The 18066-nt window shown below is 40.4% G+C and overlaps 1 protein-coding gene across 1 annotated transcript in view; it reads left to right on the top strand.

Annotated features, from left to right (window-relative positions):
* LOC106598357 (mucin-5B-like) overlaps window positions 1–3386 on the top strand; it is a 46262-nt gene extending 42876 nt beyond the window's left edge. The window contains exons 23-29 of the mRNA XM_082957467.1: window positions 578–618; window positions 840–962; window positions 1098–1196; window positions 1506–1634; window positions 2314–2353; window positions 2662–2782; window positions 3013–3386. Coding sequence (XP_082813593.1) covers window positions 578–618; window positions 840–962; window positions 1098–1196; window positions 1506–1634; window positions 2314–2353; window positions 2662–2782; window positions 3013–3193 — 734 coding nt within the window. The 3' untranslated portion in view covers window positions 3194–3386. The remainder of the gene's footprint in view (window positions 1–577; window positions 619–839; window positions 963–1097; window positions 1197–1505; window positions 1635–2313; window positions 2354–2661; window positions 2783–3012) is intronic.
* The last annotated feature ends 14680 nt before the right edge of the window (window positions 3387–18066 follow it).

Here is an 18066-nt window from a genome sequence, read left to right as displayed (position 1 = left end):
TTTCTATTCCTAGAACGTGGAAAGGCACAGCGCTCACTCAATCATATCATAACATAGACTTTAACCTGGAGCTAATTATTAAGGATGTAAATATTGTCATGAACATGGTGCAGGTGTCGTGATGGTAACGCGGTGCAGGTGTCGTGATGGTAACGCGGTGCAGGTGTCGTGATGGTAACGCGGTGCAGGTGTCGTGATGGTAACGCGGTGCAGGTGTCGTGATGGTAACGCGGTGCAGGTGTCGTGATGGTAACGCGGTGCAGGTGTCGTGATGGTAACGCGGTGCAGGTGTCGTGATGGTAACGCGGTGCAGGTGTCGTGATGGTAACGCGGTGCAGGTGTCGTGATGGTAACGTGATGGTAACGCGGTGCAGGTGTCGTGATGGTAACGTGGTGCAGGTGTCGTGATGGTAACACGGTGCAGGTGTCGTGATGGTAACGCGGTGCAGGTGTCGTGATGGTAACGCGGTGCAGGTGTCGTGATGGTAACGCGGTGCAGGAATTGTGACTAACTTAACTGTTCAACAACTGTAATGTCTCAACCATTGTCTGACCCTTTTATTGTGTGTTCTCTCAGTACCCAAACCTGTTTGTGTCTACAATAATACTGAATACACGGTGAGAAGTAACACTTTTTTGATATCACTCTGCACAAATATAATTTGCAGGCAGAACAGAGCAGTATTACAATAAATCATTTGTAAATTGTGTATAAAATAAACCTAAATATTGATGTGTCAATCACAGATTGCCCCTTTAAGTAATCCTGAGAGCCACTGTGGCCCCAAGCTTAATTTTTGCTTCAGTACATGATACTAACTCTTGCTTGCATTCTCCAGCTTGGTGAAAATGTTCCCAGCGGCACCTGTGAGGAGTGCAAGTGTGGCCCTAATAAGGATCCAGTTTCCAAGCTGTATGTTGTAGACTGTGTCCAAATCAACTGTTCCACCACTTGCCAAACGGTACTGTACTCGGGATAATTGCAAACTCGGTTTAACATAAGTGAAACATTTTACATGGTAGGCTATACAGTATAATATTCCAGGTATATATGAAGGAAATCCACTAATGATGTCACCTTGTTGATTCTCCTCCAGGGTTATGAGTATGAAGTCGTACCTGAGAAATGTTGTGGAACGTGTGTCCAGAAGGACTGTGTTGTAGTTCTCCCAGATGCCACATCTCACATCATTCAGGTGACGTTGATGAGATAATGCACCCAAATTAGATTCTTTTTAATATCAGATATCTTTGTTATATCTCAAAGGGACGAATTACATCACTAATGAGAACATTTAAATGCTTACAAATGTTCATAAATGCTTCTTAAATGATCATAAATGTTAAAGGTGTAAATGCTTAAGAATTGTACTGCTTGTTTACATTTTCAAATAATGAAGAACTTATTTCTGAAAGTTTATAAATTATGTATCACTTCTTATTTATTGAAGTTTTTATAACATACACTATTAATTTATCAACATTTATGTTTTGCTACTTGACAGCTTGGGAAGTTTTGGTTACCCCCTAGTGACCGCTGTGTGAAGTATGACTGCTCAAAAACAAACAAACAGCTCATCGTTGTGAAATCCAAATTGGAATGCCCAGTGTTCCGTCCAGAGGACTGCGTCCCTGTAAGTAGATGAGGAAACTGGTTGAATGTGTTTGTTTGAAGTAAAGTAACTATACCTAAATACACTGGTTGCTTCATTTGATAGTAACTTTTAGGTTATATTGAATTTACATCCGAGTAGCATATTCATAGATGATCATAGTTTAAGACCATGGTGATTGCCTACGGAGCTGTGAAGGGAACGGCACCTCCATACCTTCAGGCTCTGATCAGGCCCTACACCCAAACAAGGGCACTGCGTTCATCCACCTCTGGCCTGCTCGCCTCCCTACCTCTGAGGAAGCACAGTTCCCGCTCAGCCCAGTCAAAACTGTTCGCTGCTCTGGCACCCCAATGGTGGAACAAGCTCCCTCACGACGCCAGGACAGCGGAGTCAATCACCACCTTCCGGAGACACCTGAAACCCCACCTCTTTAAGGAATACCTAGGATAGGATAAAGTAATCCTTCTAACCCCCCCCCCCTTAAAAGATTTAGATGCACTATTGTAAAGTGGTTGTTCCACTGGATATCATAAGGTGAATGCACCAATTTGTAAGTCGCTCTGGATAAGAGCGTCTGCTAAATGACTTAAATGTAAATGTAATAGTTTTCCATTATAACATCTATACTGTGTTCTCTAGCTCAATAGACTGTAACTAGTCATATCCAAATTGTGCTGAACGCTATTATTTTTGACAGGGAACTGAGAAAACTGATGCAAGTGGATGTTGCACAACCTGTAAGTTAAAACAATATACTGATTCATTTATAAATATTCATGATTGTGTGAAGTTGTATTTATTGTTTACACATCAGATCTACTAGTCAAACCTAACCTTTTATGAACCTAACCTCTTATGAACATAACCTCTTATGAACATAACCTCTCATGACTTAATAAATCAATGTTGAGTTTCTGTGGATGAAACTGAATACAGATATGATGTGATATACTTTTTCAAGTTGCTCAAAGTCTGTGCACTTTACATTGTAAGTGGGAAACTCAGCACTTTAAGATGTCTTCCTTAACTCTGTCTACCTAAACAGGCACTTTACGTAGTCACTGTGATGTGACTAACACCACCACCTACCTAGAGGTGAATAACTGCAGGTCTACTGTGCCGGTGGAAATCTCAGCCTGCGGGGGATCCTGTGGAACGTCTTCTATGTGAGTACAAACTCTAAATAAGAACACACACACACACACACACACACACACACACACACACACACACACACACACACACACACACACGCCAAAAAAGCACACAGAGGTCTTGCAGAAATTTTTACTTGGGGAATTGGATTGAAGGGTGAGAAATCAATGGGAGCTGACCTATGGCAGAATAAATGTGGTACTGTTTCTAACAGTGATGTTTGTTGTGTCCTGTTTGCTAGGTACTCTGCAGAGAAAAACACCTTGATGCACTCCTGCTCCTGCTGTCAGGAGATGTCTACCAGTGAGAGGAAGGTGGAGATGCTCTGCCCTGACGGGAAGAAGATCATGCAGAACTACATTTACATTGATAAGTGCGGCTGCCATGACTCTGAGTGTGACAAGAAGAACCACGTAGATTAGGAATTGAAGAATTAAGTATTTTGAAATGTTCTTATTTACATTAACTGCATGGAATATTAAATACTTTTATCTAAAGGGAACCAATAGGGGCTGTCTAATTATCATATAGGCTACTTTCATGAACTGTATGTCCTTTCTCTCTACACTATCATAGACATTATGCAAACGTATTAAACTGATGAAGAAGCATGAAGTCATTATCTTTCTTGTTTTATTTCATATTGTCAAGTGCATCAATGTGTGACTAGGTAAAAAGTACACATAGTATTTAATAAAGAACACATTCATTACATAACTGTTACGATTAGAAGGGACAATCTGCGAATCAAACAATAACATATTGGCCAACCTGCCATTGTTTTGGCAAGAAGCTGAAGGATGGGGCTGGAGAAATGTAACCACTCTAAAATTCATAGACAGGGCCATGGATGCAAGGACTGACCATCCATGATATCAACATTATAGTTGTAAATCATGTTTTGAGGCTATACAGTGTTTGTTAACAATTATGTTGTTTTCAAACAATGGAGTAAAACAATCTTATATTCTGGGTTCTGATGAGCTACGACAATTGAGCTCAGCTCATTAGGCATTTATAAGTTATATTCTTCAAGAAACAATGGGTATCATCAATTTAAAAGTCAAAAGGACATGGAGCAGAGAGATGGGAGCTTGTTGGTGTTCTTTAAAACCTCTTGAGGATACCCTAGGATAGGGGGGCGCCACAGCGCATTTTGAAAAAAAATCGTTCCCATTTTCAATGGCCTACTAATCAAACTCAGAAGCTAGGGCATGCATATACTTATTATATATGGATAGAAAACACCCTAAAGTTTCTAAAACTGTTTGAATGGTGTCTGTGAGTATAACAGAACTCAAATGGCAGTCAAAACCCCGAGACCGATTGAAACAGGAAGTGGAATTCAGAATTGTGGACTCGACTTCTCATCTTTCCCTATAAATCACACCGTTAACCATGGTTCAGTGAGCACTTCCTATTGCTTCCACTAGATGTCGCCAGTCTTTTCACAGTGGTTTGAGCCTTATACAGTCGAAACTCAGTGAATGAGACGCGTTGGAAATTGGTCACAGGGGATGGGCCATCACCATTATGACGCCGGCGGCCATGTCTACCCCCACCTTTGGAAACGGTTTGAAAGGCAATGAAATCATCCCCCTTGAATCTTATTGGCTCTCTTGGTGTTACAGGCCCTGAAGATTAATGTTTTACAACGTTTGACATGTTTGAACGAACCTACAGGCGGGAGAATCTCATTTTATCCGGAACTTCAGCCCTGCGCTTGGAGAGAGCCTTAGGACGCGCTACCAACAGCAGGCTAATGGAACGTGAAGTATGGACTTTTTCGACCGAAAATACATCTGTTGTGGACCTGGGATTCCTGGAAGTGCTTTCTGATGAAGACAACTAAAGGTAGGCGATTATTGACAATATTATACAAGATGAGATGTGACATGCGATTGTTCCAAGATGGCGCCGAGCTCTGTATATTAGCTCATTTTCTGAGTATCGCATCTCCTTTTATCGCAAAGTGTGATTACCCAGTAAAGTTAATTTAAAATCTGGTATGACAGGTGTTCTCAAGAGATATTCATCTATAAATGTTAGATTGACAATATAAATTTAAAAAATCGTTATCGGATAGTAATTTAGGGAATTGTAGCATTGTTTACCGGGACGCATTTGAGGGGAAATTATTTAGTCAACGTCAGACGCCGATGTAAAATGCTGTTTTTATATATAAATATGACCTTTATTGAACAAAAGAATGCATGCATTGTATAACATGATGTCCTAGGTGTGTCATCTGATGAAGTTTGTAAAAGGTTAGTGCTGCATTTAGCTGTTTTTTGATTATTTGTGATGCAAGTGGTTGGTCGGAAAATGGCTATGTTGCTGTTTTTTTACGATGGACTCATCTAACATAATCTAATGATTTGCTTTTCCTGTAAAACCTTTTTGAAATCGGACGACGTGGGTCGATTCAGGAGAGGTGTATCTATAAAAAAAAAATTAAAAATTAAAAAAAAAATTAAATTATGATTTTTTTTTTAATGCTAATTGGCGATATGATTTTTCGCTGGATTTTGATCCCGCTAACGGGATCAGACGCTGGAGAGGATAAGGACATGGTGCAGAGAGATAAAGCCAAGAAAATAGGGAGGTATAGGTGTTTGCTTAACCTGTTAGGGCTAGGGGGCAGCATTTGCACGTCTGGATAAAAAAAAATTACCCGATTTAATCTGGTTACTAATCCTACCCAGTAACTAGAATATGCATATACTTATTATATATGGATAGAAAACACTCTAAAGTTTCTAAAACTGTTTGAATGGTGTCTGTGAGTATAACAGAACTCATTTGGCAGGCAAAACCCTGAGACATTTTCTGACAGGAAGTGGATACCTGATGTGTTGTATTGACTTTAAACCTATCCCATTGAAAAACACAGGGGCTGAGGAATATTTTGGCACTTCCTATTGCTTCCACTAGATGTCACCAGCCTTTACAAAGTGTTTTGAGTCTTCTGGAGGGAGATCTGACCGAACAAGAGCCATGGAACGATGATGTCCCATTAGACACCTGGCGCGCGAGTTCATGTTGGGTACCCTCGTTCCAATACGTTATAAAAGAGTATGCATTCGTCCACCTTGAATATTATTCATGTTCTGGTTAAAAAAGGCCCTAATGATTTATGCTATACAACGTTTGACATGTTTGAACGAACGGAAATATATTTTTTCCCCTCGTTCATGACGAGAAGTCCGGCTGGCTTAGATCATGTGCTAACAAGACGGAGATTTTTGGACATAAATTATGAGCTTTTTTGAACAAAACTACATTCGTTATGGACCTGTGATACCTGGAAGTGACATCTGATGAAGAGAATCAAAGGTAATGGATTATTTACATAGTATTTTCGATTTTAGATCTCCCCAACATGACGTCTAGTCTGTATCGCAACGCGTATTTTTCTGGGCGCAGTGCTCAGATTATTGCAAAGTGTGATTTCCCAGTAAGGTTATTTTTAAATCTGGCAAGTTGATTGCGTTCAAGAGATGTAAATCTATAATTCTTTAAATGACAATATAATATTTTACCAATGTTTTCTAATTTTAATTATTTAATTTGTGACGCTGACTTGACTGCCGGTTATTGGAGGGAAACGATTTCCTCAACATCAATGCCATAGTAAAACGCTGTTTTTGGATATAAATATGAACTTGATAGAACTAAAAATGCATGCATTGTCTAACATAATGTCCTAGGAGTGTCATCTGATGGAGATTGTAAAAGGTTAGTGCATCATTTTAGCTGGTTTTATGGTTTTGGTGACCCTGTCTTTGACTTGACAAAACATTACACACAACTCTTGTAAATGTACTGTCCTAACATACTCTAAATTTATGCTTTCGCCGTAAAACCTTTTTGAAATCGTAAAACGTGGTTAGATTAAGGAGATGTTTATCTTTCAAAGGGTGTAAAATAGTTGTATGTTTGAAAAATTTGAATTTTGACATTTATTTGGATTCAAATTTGCCGCTCTTGAAATGCACCTGCTGTTGATGGAGTGCACCACAGGTGGCACGCTAGCGTCCCACCTAGCCCATAGAGGTTAACCTGTTAGGGCTAGGGGGCAGCATTGACACGGCTGGATAAAAAACATACCCGATTTAATCTGGTTACCACTCCTACCCAGTAACTAGAATATGCATATACTTATTACATATGGATAGAAAACACCCTAAATTTTCTAAAACTGTTTGAATGGTGTCTGTGAGTATAACAGAACTCAAATGGCAGGTCAAAACCTGAGAGATTCCTTTACAGGAAGTGGCCTGTCTGACCATTTGTTGAACTTCTTTTCCATCTCTATCATTTACTAAGGATCTCTGCTCTAACGTGACACTTCCCACGTCGTCCATAGGCGCTCAGAGCCCGGGAAAAAACAGAATGTCGTCATTCCAGCCCCAGGCTGAAACACATTATCGCCTTTCTCAAGTGGCCGATCAAGAGACACTAGCTTATGCGCGTGACCCCGACCGCCCCCGCCTTTGGGATTTTTTCCTCTGTTTGCCGAAAAGGAGATTCCCTGTCGGAATATTATCGCTTTTCTACGAGAAAAATGTCATAAAAATTGATTTTAAACAGCGGTAGACATGCTTCGAAGTACGGTAATGGAATACTTAGAATTTTATTGTCACGAATTGCGCCATGCGCGTGACACTTCTTTACTATTTCGGATAGTGTCTGGAACGCACGAACAAAACGCCGCTATTCGGATATAACGATGGATTATTTTGGACCAAACCAACATTTGTTATTGAAGTAGCAGTCCTGGGTGTGTATTCTGACGAAGACAACAAAAGGTAATGAAACTTTTATAATAGTAAATATGATTATGGTGAGTGCTAAACTTGCCGGGTGTCTAAATAGCGAGCCCGTGATGCCTGGGCTATGTACTTAGAATATTGCAAAATGTGCTTTCACCAAAAAGCTATTTTAAAATCGGACATATCGAGTGCATAGAGGAGGTCTGTATCTATAATTCTTAAAATAATTGTTATGCTTTTTGTGAACGTTTATCGTGAGTAATTTAGTAAAATGTTAGCGAATTCCCCGGAAGTTTGCGGGGGGTATGCTAGTTCTGAACGTCACATGCTAATGTAAAAAGCTGGTTTTTGATATAAATATGAACTTGATTGAACAAAACATGCATGTATTGTATAACATAATGTCCTAGGGTTGTCATCTGATGAAGATCATCAAAGGTGAGTGCTGCATTTAGCTGTCTTCTGGGTTTTGGTGACATTATATGCTGGCTTGAAAAATGGGTGTCTGATTATTTCTGGCTAGGTACTCTGCTGACATAATCTAATGTTTTGCTTTCGTTGTAAAGCCTTTTTGAAATCGGACAGTGTGGTTAGATTAACGAGAGTCTTGTCTTTAACCTCTATGGGACCGGCGGGACGAATTCGTCCCACCTACGTAACATCCACTGCCAGCCTGTGGCGCGATTTTCAAAATCTTCAAAATCCTATTACTTCAATTTCTCAAACATATGACTATTTTACAGCCATTTAAAGATAAGACTCTCGTTAATCTAACCACACTGTCCGATTTCAAAAAGGCTTTACAACGAAAGCAAAACATTAGATTATGTCAGCAGAGTACCAAGCCAGAAATAATCAGACACCCATTTTTCAAGCCAGCATATAATGTCACCAAAACCCAGAAGACAGCTAAATGCAGCACTCACCTTTGATGATCTTCATCAGATGACAACCCTAGGACATTATGTTATACAATACATGCATGTTTTGTTCAATCAAGTTCATATTTATATCAAAAACCAGCTTTTTACATTAGCATGTGACGTTCAGAACTAGCATACCCCCCGCAAACTTACGGGGAATTCGCTAACATTTTACTAAATTACTCACGATAAACGTTCACAAAAAGCATAACAATTATTTTAAGAATTATAGATACAGACCTCCTCTATGCACTCGATATGTCCGATTTTAAAATAGCTTTTTGGTGAAAGCACATTTTGCAATATTCTAAGTATATAGCCCAGGCATCACGGGCTCGCTATTTAGACACCCGGCAAGTTTAGCACTCACCATAATCATATTTACTATTATAAAAATGTCATTACCTTTTGTTGTCTTCGTCAGAATGCACACCCAGGACGTCTACTTCAATAACAAATGTTGGTTTGGTCCAAAATAATCCATCGTTATATCCGAATAGCGGCGTTTTGTTCGTGCGTTCCAGACACTATCCGAAATAGTAAAGAAGTGTCGCGCGCTTGGCGCAATTCCTGACAATAAAATTCAAAGTATTCCATTGCCGTACGTCGAAGCATGTCAACCGCTGTTTAAAATCAATTTTTACGTCATTTTTCTCGTAGAAAAGCGATAAAATTCCGACAGGGAATCTCCTTTTCGGCAAACAGAGGAAAAAATCCCAAAGGCGGGGGCGGTCGGGGTCACGCGCATAAGCTAGTGTCTCTTGATGGGCCACTTGAGAAAGGCGATAATGTGTTTCAGCCTGGGGCTGGAATGACGACATTCTCTTTTTTCCCGGGCTATGAGAGCCTATGGACGACGTGGGAAGTGTCACGTTAGAGCAGAGATCCTTAGTAAATGATAGAGATGGCAAAGAAGTTCCAGAAATGGTCAGACAGGCCACTTCCTGTAAAGGAATCTCTCAGGTTTTGACCTGCCATTTGAGTTCTGTTATACTCACAGACACCATTCAAACAGTTTTAGAAAATTTAGGGTGTTTTCTATCCATATGTAATAAGTATATGCATATTCTAGTTACTGAGTAGGAGTGGTAACCAGATTAAATCGGGTATGTTTTTTATCCAGCCGTGTCAATGCTGCCCCCTAGCCCTAACAGGTTAAATGGCTGTAAAATAGTCATATGTTTGAGAAATTGAAGTAATAGGATTTTTAAGGTTTTGAAAATCGCGCCACAGGATAGCAGTGGCTGTTACGTAGGTGGGACGAATTTGTCCCGCCTAGCCTAGAGAGGTTAAATGTTACAATGTAGTGATCTTGACATAAGAGGAAAGTTGTCAGGAAATAACCCATGTGTTAGTGTGTATGTCCTCAGGAGAAAAAACAGCACACAAGAAGCCAGAAATAACCAAGGGCATGGGCTGAATTCTGGAGATTGAGTGTACATCAAGATACACCAGGCTGGGGGTATACTTCTTACAGCACCTGCAGTGGTAAAGATCATCATGTCTCTCTTCGGTGGGCGCATAATTCTCACAAGAAGTAAGGTCCAGCTGAATAATGGGTGAGCTTGAAAACACCATGACAGAGGACGTGGAGAGCGCGAGAGAGACTAGATCCACTGTAGACATACAGTTGTTGGGTTTGGGAGCTACTTATTTTATTGGTTAATGCATCATATGAAAAAGGACAGATGTTAGGGTAATTGTGCTCTAACCTCTTACATCTAGACGTTCCGCTAGCGGAACACCTGCTCCAATATCCAATGATAGGCGTGGCGCGAATTACAAATTCCTCAAAAATACAAAAACTTCAATTTTTCAAACATATGACTATTTCACAGCATTTTAAAGACAAGACTCTCCTTTAACTAACCACACTGTCCGATTTCAAAAAGGCTTTACAGCGAAAGCAAAACATTAGATTATGTCAGCAGAGTACCAAGCCAGAAATAATCAGACACCCATTTTTCAAGCTAGCATATAATGTCACAAAAAACAAAACCACAGCTAAATGCAGCACTAACCTTTGATGATCTTCATCAGATGACAACCCTAGGACATTATGTTATACAATGCATGCATGTTTTGTTCAATCAAGTTCATATTTATATAAAAAAACAGCTTTTTACATTAGCATGGGACGTTCAGAACTAGCATACCCCCCGCAAACATCCGGTGAATTTACTAAATTACTCACGATAAACGTTCACAAAAAACATAACAATTATTTTAAGAATTATAGATACAGAACTCCTCTATGCACTCGATATGTCCGATTTTAAAATAGCTTTTTGGTGAAAGCACATTTTGCAATATTCTCAGTAGATAGCCCGGCCATCACGGCTAGCCATTTAGACACTGACCAAGTTTAGCCCTGATCAAACTCCGATTTACTATTACAAAAGTTTCATTACCTTTGTTGTCTTCGTCAGAATGCACTCCCAGGACTGCTACTTCAATAACAAATGTTGGTTTGGTCCAAAATAATCCAGCGTTATATCCGAATAGCGGCGTTTTGTTCGTGCGTTCCAGACACTATCCGAAATGGATAATGTGTTTCAGCCTGGGGCTGGGATGACGTCATTCAGGTTTTTCCCGGGCTCTGAGCGCCTATGGACGACGTAGGAATGTCACGTTAGAGCAGAGATCCTTAGTAAAAGATAGAGATGGCAAAGAAGTTCCAGAAATGGTCAGACAGGACACTTCCTGTAAAGGAATCTCTCAGGTTTTGACCTGCCATTTGAGTTCTGTTATACTCACAGACACCATTCAAACAGTTTTAGAAACTTTAGGGTGTTTTCTATCCATATATAATAAGTATATGCATATTCTAGTTACTGGGTAGGATTAGTAACCAGATTAAATCGGGTACGTTTTTTATCCAGCCGTGAAAATACTGCCCCCTAGCCATAAGAGGCTAAACAACATGTTGAAGGCAATAATGTGAAAGCATATACAGTGTTGAATTAAGAAGATAAGATATAATGTTCATTAGGGATATGCCTATCGGGTGAAATGGAGCAGATGGGAAACAAAGTGAAAATTACATGATTTGGGAACACCTCTCAGAACCTGGGGCCGAAAGGGAAAGACAGGGTGGAAGCATGAGGAAGCTTTTTAGTGCTTTTATTTTTGTGGATTCCAGCAGAAAAGTATCCTGGAGGCATAGAGTCAGGTGAAGAGACAGTGGGAATTGTCATGGTCTCAGATTTCAGTTTTCATGAATATATTTGTGCATGACATATCACATTGTCGATACTGTTGTGTTTTTGTTTTTCACTTTCTAAGTCTTAGGCTTAGGAACCAGAAGTAGAGGGGTCGCCAGCTTCAGCTGGAATGTTAGTTGGTGTATGACGAGTGATGGAAATAAGTGGATGTATGGTGTAATCATAAAACAGAGGCCATAAGTCTCTAAGTTTGAATGCCTCACAGAAAGAAGGCAGAAACCTGAACCAGGACCAGAGGTACCACGTCTGGTGATCCAAGAGACCAGGTCCGAGTGTTCCGGAAGAAAGGAATGAGCCAAGGAGGGAGGGTCCCTACAAGGTGGCTCGAACAACATTAACTGCTGTCCAGGTGAAAGGAAGCAACACGTGGTACCATCTAAATCACTGTACCAAAGTCCCGTCGGAAAGGAGGGGACAACCACCAGGCCATGAAGACGCAGAGGTTGCTGGTACACCAGGTGGGTGTCCAAAGGGAACGGGAGCAGAGGAAATCAAGGAGCCAGGCAGGAGACAGGCAGGAGACAGGCAGGAGCCAGGCAGGAGACAGGAAGGAGGAGCCAGGCAGGAGCCAGGCAGGAGCCAGGCAGGAGACAGGCAGGAGACCTGCAGGAGACAGGCAGGAGACAGGCAGGAGACAGGCAGGAGCCAGGCAGGAGACAGGCAGGAGACAGGCAGGAGCCAGGCAGGAGACAGGCAGGAGCCGAAGAGGAGGTGGATCGAGGAGCAACTTCCAACAGCCAACAGACACTCTCTCCTGAATATCCAGAGAATCCAGGGATGGGGAGGAGTGACATGCCTGTTGCTCCTGATGACATACCTACTCTGGCAGATACACCTGATAGAGGTGGAAGGAGTAACAACGACAGGAGAATGGAAAGGAGACTTTCTTATCATCAACTTCTCTGTCCTCACGTGGTCTTTTTAACAGACAGTGAAATAGGACAGATGAAGAACGGTAGAATGGCTTTGACAGCAACAGCAACAAACCTAGAAGAAATTGTAAAAGAATCTCCCACTAGAGACTAGTACACCAACTAAGACAATAGAAAAACCAAAAGAAAGTGGATTGATGCAGAAAATCTGGACATCTGTTACCAACTGGGGTCGTTACAATGAAGAAGCTACCCCAGAATCAAACATTGATCAAACATTTTGAAAAGCAATAACAAATGGCTTGTATACATGGGCTCAGTACACAACAGCTAAACATAGGATGGACAATTGCATTTTGTGTAGCAAATCACCTTTGTCTGATCTTTTAATAGTACCTGAACCTGCATCAGTTAAGAATGTGCTAAATGGAAAAATGTTCAATGTATTCAGAGAAAATACTACATACCTTTGTGTACCATAGAATGCAGCTTGGCATTAGGTAGCACTAAAGGTAGAAGTGAATTAAACAAAAATATGTTGTGAGAACATGAATGTGCAACATATGACTTAAGAACTGAATTAAATGGTCCTCATAATGATAGGTTTACTATGGTAAAAAGTAGATATGAATGTTTCTACAGCTATGGAGATAATGGGATAGATGTGAGAAACACTACAGTTAATTGTTAAACTATTTGGGTGTTAGAAACTGCAGGAGTTAGTAAATTTGATGATAAAGGAATGATTATGGATCACAAAGGTACATGTGGTAATATAACTCAAGTAACACTATCTCTTGCAATATTAAAGAATCAGGACAGAAGTATAGCTGATAGTTTCGGGATGTGTGGGCAGAACAAACTCTTGAATGTTTTACCAGAAGGCTGGACTGTGCCTTGATTAGAGCAACACAACAGGTGTCTATCATTAAATCACAGCAGGATGAGTCTGTAAAGCATAGAGTAAGGGAAGCCTATGAATCAGATCCCAAGGTATATTTAGATGCGATTGGACAGGTGAGAGGAGTTCCTGATGAATACAAACCAAGAGATGAGGTTAAATCAGGTTTTGAATCCATATTTCTTTGGATAACACCTAATAATAACAACGTACTAGATGGAACTTTTCCTGTAGCTATGACCAAACTGAAGGGATTGTGACAAGAGGTTAAGGACAATGAACCCATGGTTGGGACTGGTTGGATTTAGCTTTAAGTAAATGGGGTTACTCCAGGAGGACGACATGATTGCAATGATCATGGTGTTCAAGGGTTTCCTGTTTTAGTAAAGCTCCTGATTATTATGTGATTGATTGAAAACTGGACTGATGCAATATGTATAACCTGTTAATCATTTACTATGGAGTGTATTGTCTATTTCCTTTCTACCTTTGACAAGGGATAAATTAAGTTAGAACTTCTGAATTTTGTATACTTAAACTTGTGGGTAAAATGGGGAAATTCCGGTTACAAGTGTCCATGGACCATGTCCTTAGTCCTTTAGCAGGTGTTTTCATTTGTGATTTCACTGTTGTTACAGAGGTGTCTGCAAGGAAGGATCTTGTTTAAGTGTCGTATTTAGAATGACTTTATAAGGGTTTTCTTATTTTCTTTATGTTTTAAATAACTGAGATAACCTCAGGGAAGGCTATGTATTACATGCTAATGCTTTTACATTGTATTTTCAGTTTGATTTTACTTTGTATTTGTACAGATTGGATCTTTTATTTCTTTCCATTGTGTATGGATTGGAGACGTTTGGTCCAGTATATGTCTATGCTTTATTTCACATTTCGTTCAATGTTCATTATTCTGTGTGTGTATTGTTATCATTTTGCCTCCATCCTTGTTGCTTGTATTTAGATATTATTTTGGTGTGGGACTAATTAGTCCCAGAGGAGGGATTTATGTGGGAGTTAAGCAGCTGTGCTGAAGGAGAAAGAACATAAATACTTTGGCTATAGGAGGAGAAGATGACATCTGGTTCTGATAGAGCAACAGGCCACGGTGGGAGGTATAGCGACCTGACAACCAGACTTGAGTTATGCAGAAAGGGCCCCAAACACATCAACATAGTCAGACAAAGGGGCACAGAGAAAAGGATGAGCATGCAGTGCATGCATTATTTTTGTACCACATGAGGAGGCCCTGCTAGCATTATAACCTATACAGCTGTCAGATGTGGGCGTTAACAAGCAACAACTGATATGGAGAGATAATGGTAAAGAACGGTCAAGGGAAGCTATTTTCATATAGAGGGAGGGAACTCTATACGTTAAGCAGAGACAGAATCATATAAAGATGGGACTCTGTAATATGAGAATTTAGTATTTTTCATGGAGGGGCTCGGCCCTGTTATGTGAGTAATAGGGTCCTTCCATGGAAGGGCTCGGCTTTGCTACTCTGTATTAAAGTCTATATTGAATTCGCAAAGTTCTTGTAAGAGTATTATGTTCTTAAGACAATTTTCCACGACAGCTTTAGCATTTGAACCGTTTTGGCTATAAGCTATGATGACACAATTCCTGAAAGCTAAGACTCTCTGGATAGTGGATGTGCCTTCTGTTCTCCTCTATGGTGATCACAGGCCACATTAGAATGGAGTGTCACAATTAGCCCTGTCATAGTTCTTCTAAATTAGCCTTTCTAATCTTTTTCATCTTGTTCTTGTGACTGACTGATGTTGGGAGGTGTTAATTTGCCTCAGATCCTCCAAAAGTCCTACAGCTGCACTGTTGGGAGCATCTTGACTGGCTGCATCACCATCAGAGGGTAGTGCGTACGGCCCAGTTCATCATTGGGGCCGAGCTCCCTGCCATCCAAGACCTCTATACCAGGCGGTGTCAGAGGAAGGCCCTAAAAATTGTCGAAGACTCCAGCCACACTAGTCATAGACTGTTCTCTCTGCTACCGTCTGGCAAGCGGTACCGATGCAACAAGTCTGGAACCAACAGGACTCTGAACAGCTTCTACCGCCAAGCCATACTACTGCTAAATAGTTAGTTAAATAGCTACCTGGACTATCGGCATTGTTTAAGCCACACCCTTTGCTGACAGGTGTATAAAATCGAGCACACAACCATGCAATTTCCATAGACAAACATTGGCAGTAAAATGGCCTTACTGAAGAGCTCAATGACTTTTTTAACGTGGCACCGTCATGGGTTGCCACCTTTTCAACAAGTCAGTTTAATAATGCATGGAATACGTCATTTGACCAAACAGTGTGTGTACCTCAAAACCCCCTCTAACTGGCTGAAAAAGAGTGACAAATGCATTCAATAGGGCCCTGTCCGCACCACTTCTACCGAGAGACCTGAGTCCTGAGCCAGCAACCTGTATGCAGCGTCCAATCAGAGCTATCGACTGCTTTTCACTCATATCTTTTCTCTCAGGAGTGTGACAGGAGTCCACGTGGAGTGAGCATGGGGAGAGATCTGTTCCAAACTTCTCTTATGTTGCTGGTATAATGGTTGACGAATGGACAAGACATAATGTGTGGTAAAGGTGGTGGCGGCTCGGGTGAGACATTGAAATTGGGACATTATCATGGGTCATCCACTTTGAACTGTAAAGCTATCCGAAGAAGACAAGTGAAGAAGAATCCAGAAGATTGAGTGCCTGAAGGGGGGGGGGGGGGGGGGTTGATCAACTATGCCCAAAATTGATTTAGACGTGTCTAAAATTGTTTCTTTTTGGGTATCAGGTTGATTGTAGACTACATACAATTATAGTAATTTAGATTAAGAATGGCTTAGGATACTGATCTATAATTATAATTATGATAAGAAAGTTAATACTAGAATTATAGGATAATTATACTGAATGTACATTTTACCAATGTCAATGTGTGTTAAATTGAGCGTTTTGAGGGTTTTGAGTGATAGGACCAATTTAAGTCACTGAGCAATGTCATTCTACATTTTGGTTGAATAATTAATTGGGTTTTGATTATGATTTGGAAACTGAATGACTTTTAAAACTGAAGATTTGATTTGAGTTTAGTATGTTAATAACTATATGAGTCAAGCAATTCATGTATTATGGATTGATCGTTTTGATTGCTGTTGTGAACTAAAGAGGTTGACACTATTCTCAGAATGCCCTGGTGAATGGAGAGGGTGAACTCTGATCCGGAGAGTGAAACTGATCCTAATTCTATTTGATCTGTAGGCATTGCCTTGTTGTCACGTCCTGTCCCAAGTAAGATGTATTGACTTCTGGTTTAAGTAAAATGTATTCCGTTGGTTCCTAATGAACATGACCCAAGACAAGCATCAGGATTCCACTATTTATTTGTCCAAGAAGATATGCTAATGTCAGTTTCTGGGATGGAAATAGTTTTTTCCACCATGCTGATCCTTTGGAGCTAGATAACTAAAGCTTATTTTATTGAACTCCATTGTTGCATGCACTGCATAATGCATTAAATATGTGCTTTTCACTGTCTATGAAGATATAGCCTTGAATTGTATAAACTGTTTGCATCTTTTGATTTTCTTCATGGGTTCGTGCAGGTGATTGTGCATCATGACCTCCCCAGACAAATTGGTAGAATGCTTAGAATATGTGTTGGAGGTTGAAATTGGAGACTGTGCTACGTTTCTAGGGAGGTGGCTGAGCCAGTGCTATAGCAGCCGGTCACATGCAGGAATCCATGCAATGAGATATTGCTTTAACCTGTTGTGGTATAGGGGGCAGTATTTTCACGGCCGGATAAAAAACGTACCCGATTTAATCTGGTTACTACTCCTGCCCAGAAACTAGAATATGCATATAATTAGTAGATTTGGATAGAAAACACTCTAAAGTTTCTTAAACTGTTTGAATGGTGTCTGTGAGTATAACAGAACTCATATGGCAGGCCAAAACCTGAGAAGATTCTATACAGGAAGTGCCCTGTCTGACAATTTGTTGTCCTTCTGTTGCATCTCTATCGAAAATACAGCATCTGTGTTGTAACGTGACATTTTCTAAGGCTTCCTTTTTCATGATCACAATCTGGCGGCTCTCTAAAGCCGCCAGAAAGTGGAATGGGGTGTCTGCTGTCTCTGGGCAAAGAACAGCAGCAGAATTTGTAAGTGGTCAGCCTGGGGACAGTGAGACTGAGATGCGCATTCACAAGACTACTCCATTTTTTTCTTTCAGCATTTGAATGAATACAACGTTGCCCGGTTGGAAAATTATCGCTATTTTACGAGAAAAATCGCATAAAAATTGATTTTAAACAGCGTTTGACATGCTTCTAAGTACGGTAATGGAATCTTTTGAATGTTTCTGTCATGAAATGCGCTCGCACGTCACTCTTCGGATAGTGACCTGAACGCACGAACAAAACGGAGCTATTTGGATATAACTATGGATTATTTAGAACCAAAACAACATTTGTTGTTTAAGTAGAAGTCCTGGGAGTGCATTCTGACGAAGAACAGCAAAGGTAATCCAATTTTTCTAATAGTAATTCTGAGTTTAGGTTGTCCCAAACTTGGTGGGTGTCAAATT

Source organism: Salmo salar, chromosome 10, assembly GCF_965601325.2.
Source record: "Salmo salar chromosome 10, fSalSal1, whole genome shotgun sequence".
Lineage (NCBI taxonomy): Eukaryota > Metazoa > Chordata > Actinopteri > Salmoniformes > Salmonidae > Salmo > Salmo salar.
Note: the sequence above shows the minus strand (reverse complement) of the source record. Positions and strands in the feature narration are given on the sequence as shown.